Source organism: Rhea americana, unplaced genomic scaffold, assembly GCF_003343005.1.
Source record: "Rhea americana isolate MKP2758 unplaced genomic scaffold, rheAme1 scaffold_99, whole genome shotgun sequence".
In the NCBI taxonomy this organism is placed as follows: domain Eukaryota; kingdom Metazoa; phylum Chordata; class Aves; order Rheiformes; family Rheidae; genus Rhea; species Rhea americana.
Window position 1 is genome coordinate 1,433,477 of NW_028187188.1, and position 23,071 is coordinate 1,456,547.

A 23,071-nucleotide genomic window follows, 5' to 3' on the forward strand; every position below is an offset into this window, starting at 1 on the left:
ATCATTTGAGGCATCTACTTTGGTACAGCTGTGCAAGAGTGAGGGGGAGCTCAGATGCAAGCACAAGTTACTGCAGTTTAGCACTGAGTGGCAGTGACCAAGTTGGTGTCTACTCTCAAGGCTTAGTTTCTCAGATACTGTAAGGCCATATCTACACTGGCAAATAGAACTCCCAACAGAAAGGCATTTGTAGAGCCAAACAGTTGGTGCTAAGGATCTGAGAACTACACGGTGCACGTTGTGGATTTTGACCTCACTCCAGGCTGGTCCTGTGGATTAGCAAGTGGAGCACATTGGGTGTGTTCCTGAAGCACATCTGGTTCAATTTCACCCAGAAGGGTTGCAGTTCATGTGCTTCAAGGTCAATTGATGTGAACCAAAGCACAGTAAACGTGGACAATCAAATATGTTTCAAAAGCATACTCCCAACTGCTGAATATTAACACAGGCTTACTTTAAGCCATAGCTGTTGCTGCAAGTGGCCATTCTTGCCTCCGTGTAACTGAAGAAGCTTGGTTTTATCCCATGCCTCATTTTCCCTTTTGACATTAGAAGCATGTAGGCAGTTGCCAGGCAATGCAGGCTGGGGAGTAGATCAAGTGGCAAATAAAATAGGATGCTGGGATGGGTGTAGGCTGCTGTGGAATAAAGGTTTGCAGGGCTTCTGATAGCAGCACAATTGTTTTCTGAAGATATTCATGCAATTATATATCAGTAATCTGCAGTAAATGAAAGAAGGAGCATGGGCAGTATAAACTTCAGAGGATGAAATGTAAGGGTGCACATTGTGTTTCCCATCTGTACCAATCAGGTGGTGTTGAGCAGCTGGCTTGCAGTAGCATGTTAAGCTGTAGTGTCTTGAGGTATCTTAGAAYAGGAATTAATAAAATGTATGCAAAAAGAAGGTAGATCTATGGCAGCATAAAGCTTTTCCTTTTTTCTTTTTTTAAAAAAAATGATTATACAGATTTAATGAAACAATGTGGGTAGGGGCTTGATCATATAAGAAGCAGAATACTTAATGAGTAACGAAATAAGGTTTAACTTAGTCTTAGAAGTGGTTCAAGAAGGACATTTTTTCCATTTTTTTCTCTATATTTTCTAACTAGGCATGGAAGACTGTGCTTGGAAAACTAAAAACACCTGTGAGATAAATATTCCAATTTACATAATTATATAGATATAGTTACCCTGTATCTAGCTGGTARTGAGAATGTATGTCAGTAACACTAAAGTGTAATGTGTAAAATCTATTTGCAAGAACTTGAACATACAGAACTTCCACTGGTTTATTTTCAGGAAGCAGTGAATTTGCTCAAAGACAGTAGTATATGTGTTAAACCTTCCTATGAGGGCTATTCACTAGAGGAAGACCCAAAATAAATACTCAGAGGACTCCCCAGTTGGGTCTCACTTTAGGAATGGTAGTAACTTGAAAATTTGGATTTTGCAAGGGGAAAAGATTATTGTATGTATTAATCTTAGGCTGAGGAGACATGCTTTCTGGAGAAACTTCTTTTATATTTTATATAAGCTTTAACAGTATTTGGGCATTGCGGTTGATTTTGCAATACTATAGATGAATTGTGTGAAGGCAGGCTCACACTAACTCGATTTCTTTCTGTCTGATGGGCAGAAATAAAAATAGTTTGTTATTATAGTTAGTGTCTAGAATTTCTGTCTTAAGGCATTAGAGAGGCTACAGAGGTAGATTTAATAGAGAAGTCAACTTTTTACTGAAGTTGGTGAATGTATTGGAAATTGTTTTATTTAGCTTTATTTCTAATTGACTGCTAGCTCTGTTGTTGTTCATTTTATAAAGTTGTATATACTTATGTAATGATTTCCTAATTCATTTGCTTCCTTCTGTATGCATCATTACTACTGATGTTAACAAGGTCAGTGACAGAAACATAAAGTGTTTGTCCAACACTGATCAGAGATTTGTTCTGTTTTTTTTTTCTTTGTGACTGTCACATATTTGTAAGAAAAGGACAAAAGAAGCAAGCTGAAGCTAGAGGGATTTCTTTACTCTAGCACAGTGGTTTAACATTACTTTATACATTGAGTAGAAACCACTTCTCACAGTTCCTTTGACTTCTGGATGAAAGTTTACCTAAATGGTTTTAAATCTGTTTTAGGTATCTCAGTCTGCAAAAAGCAGGAGAAGATGAAGCTGTTCAATTTATGGGGATTCAAGAATCCTCCGTGGATTCTCAGCTGACCTATGGCAAAGAAAATATTATTTTAGAAATATAATGGCAGTATGAGAGTTCTAAGAGTTCTATGTATTTTCTGTGTCAATGATAATCTATAACTGTTAAGAATTGTTGGGATGTCATCTATAGTTAGTTCAATATATTTGACCATATGTTGTAAATGCAGGGAACATAGAGATTTCTTTGAGCAGAAATTGCTAGATGTAGTGATATTTATTGATAAACTGATATATAATGATTGTCTGACTGTCAGTTTCTGACAAATCTCAGGTGATGAATCACATTAAGATGTAAGACATCTCCTTGGGTTTCATGTGGTGGTACTAAGGTGTATGACCCCCAGATTGCAGCAGTTGGAAAAAGCAGTTTTCCTGAAGTGTTCCTGCTTGCAAGACTGGTGTTTTCCATTTTGTTGTGAATATTGTGTATGCACTGTTCTCTGGTGTATGTTACCTTGTGACAGGTGAATGTACTGGATTTCATCTGACTATTTCCTCTAATGCTAATTAATATCTACAGAGCGTGTTTCTCATTCTCAGGTTCTTATTTAGAAGCCTATGCTTTACTCTGAAGGAAGATGATGACTGGAGAAGAGAAGATTGAGGGGGAGGATCTTATCAATGATTACAAATATTTTAAGGGGAGGTGTCAAGAGGATGGGGCTAGGCTCTTTTCAATGGTGCCAAGCGACAGGACAAGAGGTAATGGGCACAAACTGAAACACAGGAAATTGCACCTGAATATGAGGAAAAACGTCTTTACCGTGAGGGTGGCAGAGCACTGGAACCTGTTGTCCAGAGAGGTTATGGAGTCTCCTTCTCTGGAGATACTTAGAACACACCTGGACGTGAACTTACGCAATGTGTTCTAGGTATCCCTGCTTGAGCAGGGGGATTGGACTAGATGATCTCCAGAGGTCTCTTCCAACCTCAACCGTTCTGTGATCTGATACTGGAATGAGAGAGACTGGAGTAACAATGGAATCAAAAATGGCAGAAGAAAAAGACAAGGGAAGATAAAAGAAGAAGCAAGGAGCTTTAGTGTAAGCAGGCAGAGTTAAATTACTTCTGGATAGGCAAGTCTGGAGAGATCTTGAAGGATAAGACAAGAAACAGTGGCAAGAATAAGAATTAAAAAAAAAAAAATCAGAAAAAGAAMAGGACAACCTTCCCCCATCTTCCCTGTCCCTCCCAAAAAACAAACAAACAAAAAAAATACTTACTGGAGAACAGGTAAAAATGAAATGTCCTTAGAGGTGAGAGTTGAAGGGTCTGATTTTGAAGGCTCTTTGGGAAAGGGAAATTTGTTATATTGCAGGGCACCAAGAAAATGCTGAATGGGTCTTCTTTTTCCTTCACATTTTCAGAATCTCTACACTGTCCACATTTCAGTCTAATTGAGGAGGACCAATTGTTGCTATTCTAGAAGTTAWTTAGTATAGTCTGTCTATAATTTGTTTATGGCTGTTCTCAATGACCTGAGCCTTGATGTTTGCCTTAGATAATAAAATTTTAGAAGAATGAACTGGTTCTTTATTGTGAGTAGCTGGTGTGTAATTTTCCTTCCTATAAATAAGTAATTAAGAAGTCAGAACAGCACAAAATGTTAGTAATTTGAGGTTTTGCTCAGGCAGGAGAGGGAGACACATGGAGAAGAACATAGATTATTTTTCCAACTTGTGGTATACAACAGGAAGCTTGAAGGTAACTGGGACAATTGGAGAAGTGATGAGAAGTGTACGTTCTTAATCACTGTGCATTCCTCTCTTCTGCCTGAAATCACTGAAGAGGTCAGGTGTATATATCAGTTACTTTGAAGTGAAACAATTAAATTTTGAAACTATTATTGCAAAGTAAGTGATGGGATTTTTTTAAAATATATTTCCAGTTTATATAGTAATAGTTTTGGTGATAGTGTAAGAGTAAGCTTTGGGTAGTGGTTGTTTCTAGGGACAATAATATCAGTTAAAAGAAACTTGATACAGCTTGTCCAAGTTATCACGTGGCCTTAAAGACTTGTTCCACAGATCTCAGAAGAAAGTAGCATGTTATTTTAGCTCTTTATACTGTCATTATGCTATATTTTCTTTTCAGGATTTATTAGTGTCTAAAGCATTTCTGACTTAGAAGGCCCTCTGTTACCTGATTACATTCTGCTAAAACCTAACAATGGTGTAATTTGCTCTCAGGGAAGTGACTGTAATGACACATTTTTTTTGCCTTGTTGGGAAGGTGGTAGAGGAGGAGGCCACGTACTTTGAAATACAGAACTGAGTTCTGACCTCTATATCCCATCTTCCTATTTAATCTTGTTCATTAGAAATGAAAGAAGCACCTGTTCATTGGTCAGTGTTCATCTGTGGATGGGCATGGCCTCACAGGAGAAGTTACAGTGGTAGTCATTACACTAGCGTATGCATTCACGTGGCAGATCAGAGATAAGTCTAGACAGGAGTCTAAGAACTGTTTTTTGAGCATAGTGTTGAATTTGATGAATCTTTGCAGTTCTTAAGGTTATGTCGGCTTGGGGCAATACTATGCTGTGGAAAGGTATTCAACCTATTTGGCTCCGTGTTCCCATTGTTACTGTAGAGGCCAGTAGGATTTCTATACAGAAAAAACCTGGAAGATCAAGCCTAAGTGCATCCCGTTCGTAGGAAAATTGTTCTTTGTTGAATCTCAGTTTCCCCACTCCAAACCTCACTGAGCTCAGTGAGAAGAATGATGAAGAGATGAGGCCTTACTCTATACAGATAGAGCAAGTATTTATTTTCACAAACAACTTAGCAATTAGCAACAGAAGGTGCATAAATGATGAAAATGTTCATACTACATGCTAGTTAAATAGGCATTTGAGAGTAGAAGTGCAGCTGCTCTGCTATCTGATGGCAGGAATGTCCCATGCTTTAAGATAATTGCTTTAATTGAAACAGGTGTGCCACAGTGCTGCAGCAATTTAGCTGCTTCCTGATCTCACTCTAAAGTTTAYAAGCAGGCTTTTATAATTTTCATTTCCATTAGTGAAACATCTTTGAGAAGCAACATGACTTACTTGAAAACATTTTCCATTATCTGCAAGTAGTTCTAAAGTGCTTTCTACTGTCCTTCCCATGATGAATCCATTTTGGCTTGCTTCAGGAGATTTGCCTTACAGAATTCAGCAAGCAAGAGTTAGAGATGCATTTTGAGATACATTTACTGGATGTGCGTCAGGTGCTCTGACTGGGAAAATCAATCCATTCTGGATGGGGGAGGGACAGCTTGTTGTGGTATGCTGAATTACATGGTCTCATTCTGTTTCCAAATGTGAAATTACAGGGGTCGTTTAATTGGAGTGCCAATTAATTTTTTTCTGTAGTTTCCTGTTATAGTATTTTAAGTGATCAGGAAAGGAGTATGACTAGATCAGTGGATAGTTCCTTGTGAAAAGATTGTGCAGGGACCAAGAGACTAAAATTCTTGTTTCTGGAATCTGAGTCTAAGGACTTGAACTAGAGGTGCTTTATATGTATGCTGTCCATTCTTGTCCTACATAAGGCCCACATTGAAGTGAATTTTCCTGAGATTACAAGAAATGTTTTGCAAAGCTGCAACAGTGGGAATCTGTACCTCTTCCTTCCATTTCCCATATTCTATTTTTTGTCATTATGTTATGACTCTTGACCTATGCAATTTATTTTCTACAGGTTGAAGAGAATGGGGAGAAAGGGGAATCAGAGGAGGTGCCTCGGGGGAAAACAGACATTTTTCAAATGCTAGCAGTTTGCAAAGCTAGGGACTTAAGACTCTGTAGACAAAAGAAAGCCTTTCTGTGGAAAGGGAACTCATGGTTGAATATGCTATGTATATATGAATATGCCTTAGATTGTGTTCTTGGTCAGTGAAAGTTCCTGGTCAGGTCTTAGTCTTGGTAAGCTTAGAGGTTTAAGATACTAAAAAATCTAATCAGATGAGTATAGTTGTCATGTAGAATTTTAAATTTACCTACGATGACTCTCCTTCCTTCATTTAAGGAAAAAAAATGCTTTGGTATAAGTTTAGCTTGGGAAGAGACTCACGACAGTTCTAGAAAGTGTAATCTATGGTTCACAAGGAATTAAGGACTAGTAGATGTCATCCATGCTTGTGTTGCCTCTAATACATTTCATCATGCATTAGAAGAAGATGAGCAACAATTTTCACTGTGTGCTTTCCCACTTTTGAGATATCTGCCAACTGTACTTGCTTTTAAAAATTCTTGCTGATGGACAGTAGCTCACTATGTGCTTACAAAGTTTATACATTTATTTCTCAAATGTTTTTCCATTTAAGTCTGACATTTTTAAAACAAATAACCCCAGCGTACCGTACACACAAGTGAGGACCTCTGTTACAGGAAGASATTTTTTAAAAAAAAAAGATTAATTTTCTTCTTTCTCTAGTAGTTGATCCTCTTTGCCCACTTTGGGGACGGGAAGGAGACAACTTACACTGAAGGCTGACTTACAAGAAAAGCTACTMTTTTGTAATTCTCTCTCCAGTTTTATACTACTGTCATTCAGTTGGCCTCCTCAGAACTTTCTCTGACTTCTACCACTGTAATTGTGTTTGTGTTGGAGAAGGAAGGTAAAATTCAGAATAAAAGGCCCATTCCATTTGCCTTCTTTGTACTGTTTCTTTTCATCACCATCAGCTTTGCTTTCTCAGACCAGCTCAAGAAAGCCTCTCTATCAGCCTTTAGTGAAACAAAGTGAAACTTCTGCATTTGCTGCCCTTTCCCATCCTTTGCTGGGTTCTTTATATACAATTCCATTGGTCCCTTTCCTTTCTCAACGTAGTCTTTGAGAACAATTTGCGTTTTCTCCACACGGATACCAAAATCTGATGGGACTGAGGCAAGGGTTACAAACTGACTTTAGTTACTTTCTTTTTGGGACTGACTGCCACAAGCTTGTAGAGAGGTTATATGAACACCTGGGAAGCAAGGAAGAGCAATAGGGAATGGCAGTATTGTGCTCCAGTGCTCTAACAGGAAAAGGCTGTAGGTCATCCAGAGAAACATGGTTATCCTTCATTCTAGTAAAACTTTCCTAAGTGTTGGTATTGAAATCACACTTTTTTACCAAAGAGATCTTAGGCAATGGGACCRTACAACCCATTCTTATACCCTAGCCTAACTGAAATTGAGTTTATTCAGGTTAAGCAAAGTATGTTAATGCAGACTTGCTAGAAACAACCCTAGTAAAATGCAGATCTCTAGAAAAGTAGAGCACAGAATCTGCAAACATTAAGTCCTTTGAAGGCAGAGGATAATTTCATATCTGAAAGGTGACTTGCTTTTGTGATCTATCAATGGTATTATCAAAGGTTAATGGAACTGAATACTTCTTGCTGACTTCTAGAACAGAATCTAAATTCTTTAAGCAAAGTTTGCTTAAAGTCAGAAACAGAGGTACATGTTTAAAAGTAGCTGCAAGCCCTAAACCTTTAATTTCCTTCCTTTGCTTTCCTACTGTATTTTGTGCATTACAGATTTTGCATAGAGATTTGATTTCACTTTCTAATATGCTCGTTCTGTGTTTTTTTTTTCTTGCATAACATATTTTTTTGATTGTTGCCTTGTTCATGTGCAAGACCTTAATTCCCACTTGCTCACACTGATCTGCAAAGATGGTCTTACCGCTTTTGGTTCTTGTCAGCAGGCCTTTTCAAATGAGGTTTCAGATGGCCTGTTCTGTGGGACTCTACATTTTTGAGTGGCCACATGTCAGTAACTAGAGAACACTTTGCTTGTCAGAAGAGCCATTTTGTGCTATGGATGACTGCATAATTTCTCTTACTGTTTCTCATTACTGAACTAATAATACATTTTATTTCTACCTTTGAGTCAGTTTCCAAGTAGGAGCAGTTGAAGCATGGCTTAATTTTGTCAGGATATGGTAGTTTCTATTACATTTGCTTTCAACAGAATGAAATTCACCTTTACTTACATTATATACCAAATGCAGTAACTTCAAAGAAATATTCAGTGAGATATGAAAATAATGAATGAAAAAACTTTAGCTGAAAAGTTAGTAAGTGTTACTGTGTATTCAGTATTGGGCAATGTTGCTCTAGAGCTAAACTCTAGCTCTAGGTAGAGATTTGAAGTCATGCATGAATTTTAAAAAAWTTTCAATATTAATACAGTTTTGGGGAGAGAGCATATAATTCTACATTCATTCGCAACATCAAAGTTAATTCACAATCTGGAGGGATATCTTAGAAAGCAACAAATTGATGGCAGAAATAAAAGTAAATACACGCATATAGTTCAAAAAGCCACATTTGGTTTCCACTTATAAATCAAAACCAGCTATAGGTAATTTAACAGCACTAGTTGTCGTCTTCAAAACAAAAAACATTACGCCAAACTGCAGCATAAAATCTCAGCTTAGCAGGAGTCTTTCCTCAGCAATATGACTCTTCCTTCTTATGCAGGTAGAAAAAACAAATGAAATACAGCAGCTGTATTAAGTTAAAGTTTTATGAGATGCATGTCAGAGCTTTTCTTCCATCAGGCTTGTTACTGGATATATTTCAYTCCCTTTTCTTATACAAATAAAGTATTCTTTCTCATTTCTAATTTAAAAGTCAATGTTATTAAAAGGAAGTGCAATTGAGCCTTCGATAAACATCTTTAAAACTGTTACTCATTTGCTCTTAGCTAAGATCAAAGCTGTAGACTCTAGGTGTAGAAACACCACAGAAAAAAAATGCTGCTTCTTTTTATCACTTTAAGGCAACTTCCTCACTTCTATCTTTAGAATTTCTTAAGTACACAAGTCTTGTACTGTTCATTTGCACAAGAGTGGACTTCATGCCTGTTTGTATAGTTTTATTATGATTATGTTATAATGTCAGCTCTTTATAGATATTTCTAACTAAAAAACCTACTCATCTATGCCCAGCACACAGGGAGCTCTTTGGCTATGTGTGAATGGTCAGTTCTGGTGTACCTTCCTGCTGCAGGATCTAGGAGTGCCTCTTGGGTGCATTCAGTCTGCATATGGATGTGGTACAAGTGTACACCATTCCTTCCCAGTCCTGTCCTTTATGTGGAGAGGAAGCCCAGCCTCCTGGCCAAGTGCTGTGTCTGCTGTGGCAGATTCCAGCACTTTGCACAATCAGGGAACCAAAATTCTATGAAGCAATGTAAAATGTTTACCCTTCAATTCACGCATGGTTTCAAAACCCAGTATCTTTTATCCCTCCTTGCAATTTCTCTTAGCTATGTCCTTGCCCAAGTCCATCCTAATAAGGGGAAGTGCCACTGATGTGAACTTATGATGATACCTTTTGATTTAAAGACTGAGTACAGTCTTTCTGTGTGTAACCAAGGCAATCTCAGGTGAGATTAAGATTTTATTCTTCCAATATACTGTATCAAGGAACTGCTATTGTATACAACTTTTGGTTCCTCAGAAAATATTTTGAGAAGCTGAAAGTTCACAAAAGTTCAGAAAAAGCAGTAGAAGTTCTATAAAGCTTCTTTCATGTTGAGAAATGTAATAAACTCAATTTATGAACTGTAATGAAGGCAAGGCTAAGAATCACTTCATGAGAGTCTGAAGACCTTAGGGAGAGATTTCTGAGGGCAGGTAGTTCTTCAAATTTGCAAAAAAAAGATAAAATGACATTCTGTGGCTGGAAATTGAAACTAAACAAATTCAAATGACATGTAAATTCAAAGATTAGGCAGCCTCTTTAAATCAGTACTTTTAAAGGACCATTATAGTGGTTTTAGAAATTGTGGACTGGAACTAGTTGTTTGGTCATTGCATCTCCTGTGATATGAAGTGATATGGTCAGACCAAAAGACCTCCTGGCCTTACTATTCTGAATACAAGTTCCTCACTTGAAACTACACAAGAGACTGCATAGCTTTTTGCTATTTGCTTTCTTTCTGAGACTTAGAGAAAATCAGACAAGAATTTGAGAACAAATAACAGTGGAGTTAAGTGCTGTAAAATCACAAGTAGACTTCTTATCCTAGTGCCATAAAACACACAATTTTGTTCTGAGTTAAATAAGGAATACCATACTATTAATTTTTTATAATTAAATTTTAGCATTTCAGCAACAGCAGACACTTTCAGAATACTTCTTTGCTTTCACCGTGGCAGATGTGGTGTTTGCTGTTCCAAATGTATTTGAACAATTATCATACCATTTAAGTGTATTATTCAGAGTCAATCATCTTGAAATGTTATCAACTGCTACCATATTCAGTGCAGCCCTGTATGGTTTCCTGTGACACAGAAGTGGGTTTTTTTGGTTTGGTTTGGTTTGTTTTTCTTCTTTTTTTTTTGGGGGGGGGGAGGAGAATGAATATATTAAATGTTTAAAAGAAGGCAGCTTTCCTCAAAACTGTTTATAAACATGTAATGAAGTCAAAGAGCTAAGCCATAGCATCTCTATTCTACAGTTTTCAGTTTGCCTTCACCTGGGTAAACTTTGTTTGAAATCTCTCCTGAGTAAAAAGCGAATGAACAGAGTTTAGAAATAATTTATTTAAAAAAGAAGGAATGTCAAATGGTTAAACCACTGATCCTGGACCCTAAAGGTCTAGGCTCAATTTCTTWCTTTGCACTGTGAACTTTCTGTGGGATCCCTAACAAGCTGTTTATCCTCCTTACCTACCCAAAAGTATATCCCAATATGCAGATCTAATGCATGCTCAAGAAATGTTTTAGCTCTGTGTGTGTCCAGTATTTCCTTTGTATTTTCTTTCTTTTGGTGTTCTCAAAGAAGCAGCGCTGGTGCATTACAAGCAAGTGCCAGTCAGGTTGCTTGGCTCGTCAGGAATCCGGGAGTCACGGCGGAGTGCAGCGGAAATGAAGTGCAGCAGCTGCATCTCTTCCCAAGTCTCTTATTGTTGCCCCACAGGGCTATTGTGAGGCTCCCTTTGATTGTGAACTCCTCTCTTTGATTGCGATTCAGCTACCTTGATATTTTAGTGGATATTTGTATCGATTAGCAAATCACAGTTAGTATGGTTTCATACCATACCCCTATTAACAGCATGAATGAATGTTAGTTGTCTTAGCAGCATTGTTTTGCATCTCAAAGAGGAAGCAGAACTAGAAAAAGCCATTCTAGATGTATTTTTATTAGATTCATAAATAATTTTGTTAGAATAAAGGCAGTAGAAGACCATGTTAATACCATACTGCCAAAATATCCTAAACAGCGATTCTGCCTCTAGTGAAGTCAAATCATATCCAGTATTCAAATGTGTTCTTTATTGTTGTTATTAAAAGGTAACTGTTACATTTTAATGGTATCGCTCATTCATCAATAACCTATGAGTGAGCAGAATGTGCGAGCACACTCTGTTTTCAACACTACAATTTCTGTATTTATTCTTAAACGCTAGTTGAAGCTGAAGAACATATTCTGAGCTGTTTTGTCAGCATTTTTGTGGACAATCTTTCTGTGTTCGTTTAGAAATAAGGAGATGGTTGTCATTTCAGGCTGATGCTGTGTCTTGAGCACCTCAAGGTGTTAAGAGGGGAAAAACTAATATTCTGGTTTCTGATATTTTAAATGAGTTCCAAATGGTTTTGAAATAATTTTTCAATATTTTCTTCTCTTTAGAACACACAAAGGATATTCTCGTGATTTATGAGCAGGAGGCAGAAGAGTGGGCTCTGTATTTAAAAACTATTTTCAGACACATACTGAATGAAGAAGGAATCTTACTCTACAGTCTTGAGACATCTTCTATCAAGCACTTGGAGTTATTCTCTTTATCCTGTTATAAATGTAAACTATTGATACTATCATGTGGACTTCTTAGAAGTCTGAATCAAAAGAGAGGTTATTTTCTTGAGCAACTTCTCAAACCTCCAGATAATGTGGTGATTCTACTTTGTGGGGTAGAGAATTCAGACATTCTTTATGACATACTGACTTTAGATGGAGGCAGCAAAGAGATCTCCACTGATCAAGAACCTGAGGAATATCTCTCCGTTGTTACTGGAATTATTCAATCAGGTAATCTAAAACCCCAAACCTTTACTAAGGTAGTCTTCTAGCTGTATTAATATCTTTTGAAGGGGGGGGAGTGATAATTAAAATTTTCTGAAGAAATGATCGCTTTTCAGCTTGATCCAACAGTTCTAGTTTTTTTGATGATGCATTTGCCACTGAAGTCTGTTGAAACTGTTGTATTCTTAGTCCAGCTTGAATTTCAGAAGGAAGCAGCTTTGAAAAGTCTAAAAGCTGCCACTGGGATCTGTGACCCTACCATCACCCTGTCATGGTAAGATTAAACAGCTGACATAATTTGTTTCTCTGTTTCCTGAGTTTACAAATCTCAGAAGTTTCACAAAAATTTGGGTTTATATTTCATCTCTTTTTCAAAATGCTTTATGACAATGCGTATCTCTTAACTAAACCTGACTGCATGAAAAATAATTACTGAGCAAGCCCTAGTTTTGTGGATGGCATAATTTCCAGTGTTCACACAAGCTCTAAGAGCAGAAGTTCCCTTTCCCTTTTACAAACTCAAGAAAGAAGTCTGTTCTAGAAGATCCATGTTGTATATTTTTGCACATTCATGGAAGCAACAGAGAAGCATTGAAGTAACTGTTAGCACTTCCAGAAATGTAAGAAAAACTTTTTTTCCTGAGGATGGGAGGTATTGACATGGCAAAGAGGTGTTGTGCTAGTCTGTGCACATGGTTAAGCCTAATCTTCAAGTACTTTGGCAGATTGCACAAATGTAGCTGAGAAGCAGTTTTTCAGGAAGACAAGTGTCTCGGCCACTTTGGAGTGACGCCCTAAGTTATGGACAGGTTTCAGACAGATGGCTGCATATTTTCCTTTGAGAGTATATTTACTTTTGCTTCTTTGTAGTCTCTAGGTCTATTATTGCTCTCAGTTCGTGCTGTTTTGTGTGCTGAGCAGAACATTGTGGTTCTGTCTCTGTTAATCTGCAAGGTGCCACTTTACTGGCTCAGGAGCTTGGTCTTGAGTAGGATATCCTGCAGCTCAGGTGTTTTTCTCTGAGATGAACTTGTATCTGGGAGCAGGTTGGATTCARATGAACAAGCAAGGGTATTTCTTTGGGCACACAGGTACAGGGACCGCAGCTGAGTCTGAGTGATTTAGTTGGATATCCCTGCTGCCTTGTGCTTGAGCAGATAAGCTTAAGCAGGTAATATTGCTTTCAAACATGCCCTAGGGGTGTCTGCAGATGTATGTCCTGACTATACAGTCTGACTAGTTCAGATTTGTGCTTGCAAAAGTAAGTTTTATGCTCCCCCTCCCAACCATCTCTTCTTTTTGGCATTCTTACTGATCGATATTTATTAACCTTTCCGTCAGTATATCCTTTTCTTCTGAGTGTGTCTCAGCTTTAGGTTTTGGAGCTAATTAAAGTTCCCCAGTTTGATTTCATGAGGTAATGGTTGCACTTTTTGACAGTGTCTGATATTTAGCTTCAGAGAAAAATTGCTGAGCAGCTTTTCAGTAGAATAAAATCAATGGTCTATGCCATGTATGTGTGCATATATGTAGAAGAAAGTGGGCCCAGAGATTGTCAGTTGACTCATACACAGGAAATTGCAAACTTTTTAGAAAAGATAAACATTTTCCTAGAAAAAAAGGTGATGGTTCTTCACTTTGGTTTGCATGTTCACAAAATATTTATTGCATCTGCCTTCAAGGTTTTACTGTAGAATGTAATGTCAAGCAATAGGTCTTTTCTTTGGCAGTAGCCAGTATCAGTGATTTCAGAGATGAATGCAAAGATGAGTTAATGAATAGTCAAAGACTTTGGTTTCAGTGTGTACATCTTTGCAAGACATGCACAGACTGCAGCTGAGATCAGACAAGTTCAGGTGACTGAACTGGTTTGAGGACTACGAGTAGTATCACCGCCTGGTGCTTGGCGGTGTAAACCCTCCTCCGTACAGATAGCTGAGATATCTCTGACCTTGTTTTTTCTGCATTGGTGTGCCTTGGCCATCAGGTAGGCCAGCTCAGATATAGTACTTGCTAGCAGAACTCTGCACAGTGTAAATATTCCCAGTGCAAATTTGCTGTGACCTGGGTGTTGATTTAAGCTCTGAGAAATAAGAATGTGTATCTCTTATTGTTTATCTCTGCTTAAAGGTAATGGTTACTATCTGTAGTGTCTATATTTGTGTTACTTTTCAGTAGAGTTCTACTAAGCTCTTTGCTTTTGCAGTACTTGTGGCAGAGATTTTGGCAGATTATGCATTTGGGAAAAATGTTTTTCCCTTGTGTTTAAAATGGCTCACTACAGCCATTATTAGGTATAGTTGGCTTACTTCTCCTGTGGCACAGTTTTCTTCAGGACTGTACGCTTACAAGATTTCCCATCTCTCTTCATATAGGTCCTCTCCTTCTACCTCTTTTACTTTCTGTGTTTATCTGCTCTTGATATTTCTGATCTTGGAAATGGTGATCAAAACACTTATGTGTATGTTCTTCTGTCTTTTCCTTTCCCTCTTTTCATAAACATTATTCTTTACTGTTAATGTTTTCCTCTCTACATTTGTACCTTCATGTCTCCTCAATATTAACAAAGAGCTGTCACTCTACAAGTGTCAGAATTTGTAGAGAAGTGATATTCTTTAATTACAGTGATTACCTGGCACCGCACTGTTATTCTCCACTACAACTAAGTTCAGCTAATCCAATAGGACAGCAGGCCCTCAAGGTCTGATTGATTCCAGGCTTCAGGAACAGCTTAGAATTAGTAAGAACAATGGAAGATGGATGCTAATTCAGGTCATTATCTTACAGTCCTGAGGAGAGTTACTAATGGTGTAGCTCAGGTGCTAGTAACACCACCCTGCCACTATAGCTTCCTCTGTACACTGCAGTTCCCAGGCAAAGTAAGTTCTCAGCAGTCTCTTCTGTTGACTCCATTCTCTGTGCATTGTCTGAGCAGTCTGAGATRGAAAGAGTATATGAATAAATCCAATTTTATCCCCCTTCCCCATTATTTTTGAACTGCCTCTCACCTACCAGGTGGTGCCAAGTTCATCATTTTAGGTCAGGTGGCGCTCTTTATTTGTTGGTACTTCCTTCTACCTCTAAAGCAGTATGTATCTCAAAAATACTAATCAAAAATAATACTAATTAAAATGCCCAGTGAAACTGAACAAAATGCAAGGTGTAGGGGTTTTTGTACCCAACAGAGAGCTTGGTCACCCTGTAATACTCTTAAACAGAATCTGAAGGATTTGTCAGTCCCTGTTTGTGCATATTCTGGGGGGAACAAATGGAAAACTGAGACATGGAAACCGACCTTTCTAAGATGTGTTTCCTCGATGGTGACAGATTCACTGTACACATAAAGAAGAATGCAAATGTTTTTGTTGCTGTCAAGAGATTCATTTAACAAGATGGATACATAAAAGTATTTTTACAGCAGTACTGACTGAAACTCTTACATTCATACTTAGTATTGGTTTTCAGACTGGTATAGTCCACTCTGAGAAAGAATGGAATATTCAGAAAATTTATTTTTCTATGCTATCATCTAAGATGACCCAGTGTGACTCTAGAGCAGCTTTCTGTAAAGGTAGAATCAGAAGATGCAATTTGTTTGCATGGGTATTTTTTTTTTCAGTCTGCTGAACCGTGCACTTTTTTCTTGTCAAATTGACATACTTTAGACGTATTAATTGAATAACTTGTTTTTTCTTCACCTAAACTTATGTAGTCTTGAATCACTTGTACTTCAAATTCAGGCTATTTTGTATATTTAAGGAGGTGATTTGCAGGTATATATAGACAAAATATTTGTAACTATAAGTAACTCTAAAAGTCCTGAATTCGTTTTGCAGTTATTTGTGTCTCAGTATTGATGACGCAAAAGGAATATGGGTTTTGCAGTTCTTTTCTAGTACAGATACATCCCTGTGTCACTATTCCTGAAGTGTGTTGATGCTTTTATGAGGCTTTTTTGTGGGACTGCTCAGTTCAGATGACTTAGTATCTGTTAGTCTGCTTGATATTTTATTAGGTTTGATTGTGTTTACACAGCTCACAAAAAACTTAACAATTCTTGTCACTTCTGTTTCCAGCCTTTTCCCTAAGAAATGGCAGGCTCTTTTGTCATGATGTGAAGAGAATCTACTGCTATAAAAATGGGCAGCGAAGAACTGCTCAACAAACCCACATGTAGCCATTTATACCTGTTATACCTATACCTATATTGAAAACTGGAAATAGGTACATTAGGTAAGATAACCTAAATAGAAAACTGCTTCCACAGTCCTTGAACAACTCAGGCAGGATTCTCAGAAAGAATACGTAACTTTTGCGTGAGACAGCAATATGCCATTAATTTCTGATCATTAACTAAAAAGTATTCAGCATGCCAGCACACAATTTTAATCACTAAGAGTGATGTTAAGAAAAGCTGCTTTTGCAACTGCTAGTAAGGTGTAGCTCTAGAGTAATGAGATACCAGCATTTTGTATTTGTTTCTTAATTGTCTTAATTTGTCTCTTATGTGTATATATAGGATAAATATGCTGGGAGCTTAAAATGGGACTTAACATGTATAGTCTTCAGCCCACTTCAAATATATGACTTCCTTAGTGCTGGTCACAGAAAAGAGAAATGAACTGGTATATTCTTACCATAAACCTTTATGGCATCAGTTTCCTAATTCACTTCTGGCATATTGGTGTTAATGTTATCAGAATTATACCAGGGATAAATTTGGGTATATTGTTTGAATACCAAAGTAATATTTCACACTTTGGATCCACTGTTTCATTTATTCTCCTGTAAAATCCTCTTTCACGCTGATACTCAAATGTGAGTAAGTAATGAAAATGCGAATTTTCTTGTACTGTCAGCAGAACTTGTGCTGATGAGCAAAAAGCTTGATATAAGTGAGATCTTTACCATTGGCTTCAATGGCCAAGTATTTCACCCAGATTTTGATAACGGCTTGGAGACTGCAAAGAAATGAAGGCAAAGTGCTAAAAAGGACCAAAGGTCAAGAGGAAGCCAAAAATGCTGTGTGGGTTGTTTTTGCTTTGTTTTTCATTAATACTGAATATAAAGTGATTAGTGTGTACGTTGGATTTTTTTTCTTTGTGAATATTGAACTAAAGCCTCAGTTGTAAAGATTTTCCATGTGAACGCATAAGATAGAATAAATAGAGGGAAACAAAAAGGTAGTTCTGGCCTTGCTCACTGCTAGTAGAGGGTGCAGTAGATGAGGTGCAACTGTGTCCTTTTCCTCTTTGCCTGATGTATATGGATTTGGACAGTGGATACTACTGCTGGTACTTTAAGACAGTAAAGTCATCTGCTTGCAGAGGAGGATCTCAAATGGCAATTATACTTCCTGATTAAAACCAAAATAATCTGGATGAAATTATCACTAGCAATAGTTCTCTTTCCCATTTTGCCCTGCTAATGAGTCTCTGAACTGCTTTGTGGAGACTGTTGCTAGGATTACCAGATTAACTAACCTTCCTAACATGTTGTGTTTCTACATCTTCATGCGGACTGATTGCAGGGGCAGCAATGCAGTGGCAGGATTTGTAATGGGAACAAGTATCAGTGAAAAACGTGATTAGTGTCACTGGCTTCTTGCATACAGCACTTGATCCTGGCTATTTCTAACCAGAAGTGAAACTGAGCTGGCAGTCTGGAGGATGGCAGACCCTGCTAGTTAGGTGGCTTGACTTCTCTCTTCCTTTTTTTCTTAATCTGCAAAATCCAGAGAAAGCTGTTCTTCAGCATATAATCAGATTTCTTAGCAGTTCGAGTTTTGATCTGTCTAGCCAGTCATGATGATCTGTACCCTTGCATACTGAGGTATGCATCATGCATGCGATGTTTTTGTCTTATTTTAGACATTAATTGGATGGAAACTGCTTACACCTGTAAAAGTGAATGCACCGAAATCTTAAAGTGAATGTCTTTTAATGGCATTTAGGGCAAGTTTCTAATGAGTTTTATTAATACTATAAGTCAAATGAATAGAACATAAACATTACTCCTACAGCGTGTACTAATTTTAATTAATGTACAGTGATTTTTAGTGTTGTTTTTGTGGCTTACACATTTTTTACTTTCAATATGAATGACTGGTTTTATTGCCGTTACTCTGTTTTTTCAAGGTTGCAAATGGACATCATCAAAGTTTCTTGTTTATAGTTATTAGTATTTATTTGCAGTTGTAAGGCTTACAAATAACTGAAGTTTAAGATTTYCAGCATGTGTTTTGGAGCTAGAGCTCTAAAATGGCTATGTGAATCTGTAGTCATGTGTGTCCTTCGTATAAGGTATTACTTACAAACTCTTGTCTGGTCTTATATTATGCTTAACTATGATAATTATTGAAAAAATATTACTGGAAGGCATCTATAGAATCCTCTGGAAGTACATTCTTTGTGTATTATTTTGACACACAAGTGTCATTATAATAAAAGTGATACTTGTGATTTGACCATGATGTATTTCTGCTAACCCAGTGTCAGCTTCTTAGAAAAGAGATAAAGCAAGGGTCACCGTCTTTTCCTGAATAAAAGAATTATAATAACTATCTCTGAATAAAAGCAGTGGAATACCTATTTAAATTCATATTGAAGAAAATCAATATTAGGATAGCAAAAAAATCCCCAACATTTTTATATAGAATCAGGTTTTGCGCTTAGTGGGATTTCTCTATACTTAAATGGCTCTTAGTCCAGAAAATATTACTAAAATTACAAAACTAGTTCAAAAGTAAGAAGGTAACAGATATGAAGTAGCCTTTTAAGATTTAATTAGGCTTCTTGTTCATATGCATTGATTGCCTTTAATTATGTGAGTACATCCTTCCCCCCCCCCCCCAGTAAGGACCTGGTCTCATTAGTACACGGGATAAATAGTGCTCAGTTAATTAGCAGTTATATGATACCTTTTGTTTTTGAGTTTGTGGTTACGTTATTTAATATATTGAATGCCATTCAAATCTTGTTGAGAAAACAGAATTATTAATTTCCTAATGTGCTTTTCTGTATAATTCATTTCTGCAGTATCCAAGTGCTATCCAAGCATTAGTTGATCACCATTTTACATATTCATATTTAGTAAGATTAAGGTGAGCCATTTCTACTACTGCTACTACCACTTTGAAGCATGACTTTTCAGATCACCTACCAGTATGTAGTATTTTTTTATGTCCATATCTAAATTCCCCTTAATTTGTAGTTGTGACTGGTCAGATGTCCACAGGTCAGTTGTAAAGTCTTAAGCTGGTCATTCACAGAAAGTGCAATATACAACTAATGAGCACTTTTGAAAAGCATTTTTTATAAGTCTTGCCAGCTTTTTGCCTAGAAGCTCCAGGAGGGAACAGAGGGAATGACTTAAATTCTCCAGAACAGCAGTCAGCAAATGTATCTGCTCTTTGTCTCTGGAATCCCCTCCTCATTCACTGGACTCTTGTTATCAAAAGAATAAATGAGTAAGAATATGGTAGACAGCAGCTTCTTTTAGTACAAAATCATAAGTCCATACCACAGTAGATCTATCTTGTGTACTGTCCACAGTACAGATCCAATGTTAAAAAAAGTCAACAATTCCTTCAAAAGGAGAAAGGTAATTTTTGAGTGTTTGGTTTTATGTAACCTTACTAAAGTCACTGTAAAGCACTCATTTTCTCAGACTACTCTCCTCAGGCTTCTCACCCCACCCTYGGTCTCTTTAGCAGTTACTCTTGCTGTTGAGTCTTGATTCTGTGCAGTTCACTTCTGGAGCACTCAAAATTATACATGTGATCTTGATCAGGATTCCACAAGTGGAACCTAGTATCTGAGGTACTAGGTTATTGTTTTCTGAACTCTGCTTTATTTTGCCAAATTTTAAATTTTTGATTTTCTTCAGTTTGATTTCTGATCTTGAAATCTTCTTAAGAGCAAACTAGAGATTCTGAGAAATGTTCAAGTAGGATAGCGATGGTCACTATCCTCAGAGTCGCTGACCATTTAAAATTATTTCCAAGGAGATACTCATGAAAGAATTATTCTTTTTTTCCTAGGCAAACCACAGAACAAACACCTTGAAGACTCTCTCTCCTATGTATATGAAGCAGTTCTTGCAGATGGTGAGTTTGAATTCCCCTTGCATTTAATAGAATAAAGCCAGTACTCTTCAGAAAATTAAATTTCTTTTCTTACGTCTTGTCAGACATGAAATGCGGTAAGCTAACCTTGCCCAAGCTGTGTAGAGGAATGTGCCTTGTTCTCGAACATCTACCCACACATACACAACCCACATGTTCTTGTGAGGAGTGTGAAAAAGGGAAGAGATCTGACAGGGACATTTCCCTTTTCCTTGAATTTCAGAGTATAGAAAAAGGAAGATGTGGAAAGCTTTCCTTTTCTGTTCCCATCATACTTGTAGTAGAAAGGAGACTGATCAGAGATTTCAGGTGGAAGAGTCCTGCTCATATTACATTTGCAGCATCACTCAGAAACAGCCAGAGTTTGGCTTGGAGAAGCTCTACATATAGATTTCAGCTCCTGTTGTTATTTATCATTCTGGTTTATTTACATTTGTGAAAGCCCATGAAGAGTCATGCTGGAGAAAAGGGAAGGGCAACATCTCCATTTGTTTTTAGCAAAGAACCACATAACATGTTTCATATCCCCAGTTCTAACCAAAACAACTCTGAGCTGACACCAACCAAGTCAGACACTGGCTCAGCACCACCAGCTTTCTGACTGATGAAGAGGGTTTTGAAGCTAAGTGTTTTGGGGGAATTCTTGGCTTATCAATTCTGTGCTGCTGAACTCTGAGGCTGCTGGCTCTGTGGCTATGTTTTGCTGGCTAGGTATTAAAGCAGAAGGATGCTGCAAGCTCTTTGGCTCTTCTTTGCTGGGGTGAATTCAGTATACCTGTCAGTGGTGTATGGAGAATTTTCGTGTCTTGAGTTAATGTCAGGACAGAGGCATCAACCTTTTTACTTTCGAAGCAAGTATCCCAAGCATTCCCACTTACCACACTTTGGTTCACAATGCAAAATCGTCTTGGAATGTATGGATTGGATTCTTCTCAGGTGAAACTAAAATGGAAAGTGTGCTTAAGGAGCTCACTGGATTCACTTCAAACACTAATAGATGTGCAGCTCACAGGTCCAGACTGGAACTAAGCCCCTCTGAAATGCATATAGTGTGGAAGTGGGTACTAAGCAGCAACGACTCTACTAAATCTTTTCCTGTTAGTCCCCTCTCATTCCCAGCAGAGTCTGTTCACGACCTTCTTAATATCTCCGGCTTACCAATATGATCTCAAGCAGAAAGCTACTGTAAAGGTGCACTATTTTATCCCCACAGACCTATTGTCAAGGTTTCTAAGGATCTCTTTTTCCATCCTTGGTTGAATGAGCCATGGCTCGGTTCCTTCAACAAGTCTGCTAGTATAAAGAAGACTTTCTCTGGCTCATTCTCTAGTTGCTCAAAAAGCTGATATCACTGTTCCTCTCATTCACAATCATGCTGTCCAGAGAATGAGACAGTAGAAGAGGGAATGATTAGGGAAAGTGGAGAAGCCCAAGAAAAGAAAGGGGAGGTGGAAAAGATGGGGAGCTTTACACCCCCTTTATACTCTGACTCTTCATATGAATCTCTTTTGTGTACATGGTGACTTGAAGAGCAGCTTTAAGTCCAAGTTTCCTGTCAGCTAAATGGCTGATGTTGGTATAAAATGAAATTATGATTTTCTAACTAACAAGGTACTGCACTGAAAGACAAAATTTCACTTAAACTTAGCTGGAGTTGCCTTTTGGACCACAGCTCTAAGTCAGATTTCGTGAGCCATCTTGACAGTGCTGGTTKTGTTGAAGCACTTGAGAAGATGTCTGAAAACTTGTAGTTTCCATTGTAAATTCACCTTCGTTCTTACCACTTGGGAGACTCGTGAACCACACCAGTAAAATCAGCATCACACAATTCTTGAATTCCTGGTGCAACCTTCCTCCTGCTGGTGAATGCTATGTAATCATAATTTTAGCCTCTACTAGTTAACGATGTCTAAGAACGGCTAAGAGGACTTCTGTAATAAGTAAACGGGCTAACCAGAAAAAAAAGAGATTTCCCATAATAATCTCTTACATGTGAGGAGAAGACTGATTCCGGACTAATTGTAAGGAAGTAAGTGATCAAAATTTCTTCTGTGGTGGTGCAACACCATAGAACAATCCTAGAATAATCCAATTACCACTGAGAGAAAGGTAATTAACAATTACCTTTGGAGAGAAAAGTACSCAAAGGAGTGAAATGATTGAAATTTCCAAGATCCATTGAGACAGCCTTTTAGAAGTCATGAAAAGTAAGATAGCAGCTGCAAATGAATTAGTGTTCATACCTTGTGGAAAATAGGTGAATCTTCAGGCTGACTAGACAGGTTTGGCTTTGGATGAATTTTGAAAAAAATGTATCCAGTGACTGTCAATATCACTGGAGAAATTACAAACTAAGGAAGGATTTTTGCTAGAATCCTATAAACTCACAAAAGAACAGCATTTTAAGTAAGGCCTTAAGTGGAGGTTGCCATGCTGAAAGGCTGTTTTAGGTATACAGATATTGCACAGAAGAAGGGACGAGCTGAGAGAAGCTTTCATTCAACTGGAATGAAAGTTGAACAGATCAAAAGTATAAAGCCTAAATGAGAAACCTAAAACAAGGGTGGAAGGAGCAGCAAGTGGCTGACAAGACAAATGGAAAAAATCCCCAAGCAATATATCCAATAACACAAAGATAGATGGGGAATGAGCAAGCACTAACAATCAATAAGAAGTGATTGACTAAAGTGAATTGTGCAAGATCTTGAGGGAAAAGG

At 37.6% G+C, this 23,071-nt stretch overlaps 1 protein-coding gene across 1 annotated transcript in view; it reads left to right on the forward strand.

The window, feature by feature from the left end:
* BANK1 (B cell scaffold protein with ankyrin repeats 1) overlaps positions 1-23,071 on the forward strand; it is a 151,180-nt gene that overhangs the window by 9,741 nt on the left and 118,368 nt on the right. The window contains exons 2-3 of the mRNA XM_085325634.1: positions 11,837-12,235; positions 20,271-20,336. Coding sequence (XP_085181760.1) covers positions 11,837-12,235; positions 20,271-20,336 — 465 coding nt within the window. The remainder of the gene's footprint in view (positions 1-11,836; positions 12,236-20,270; positions 20,337-23,071) is intronic.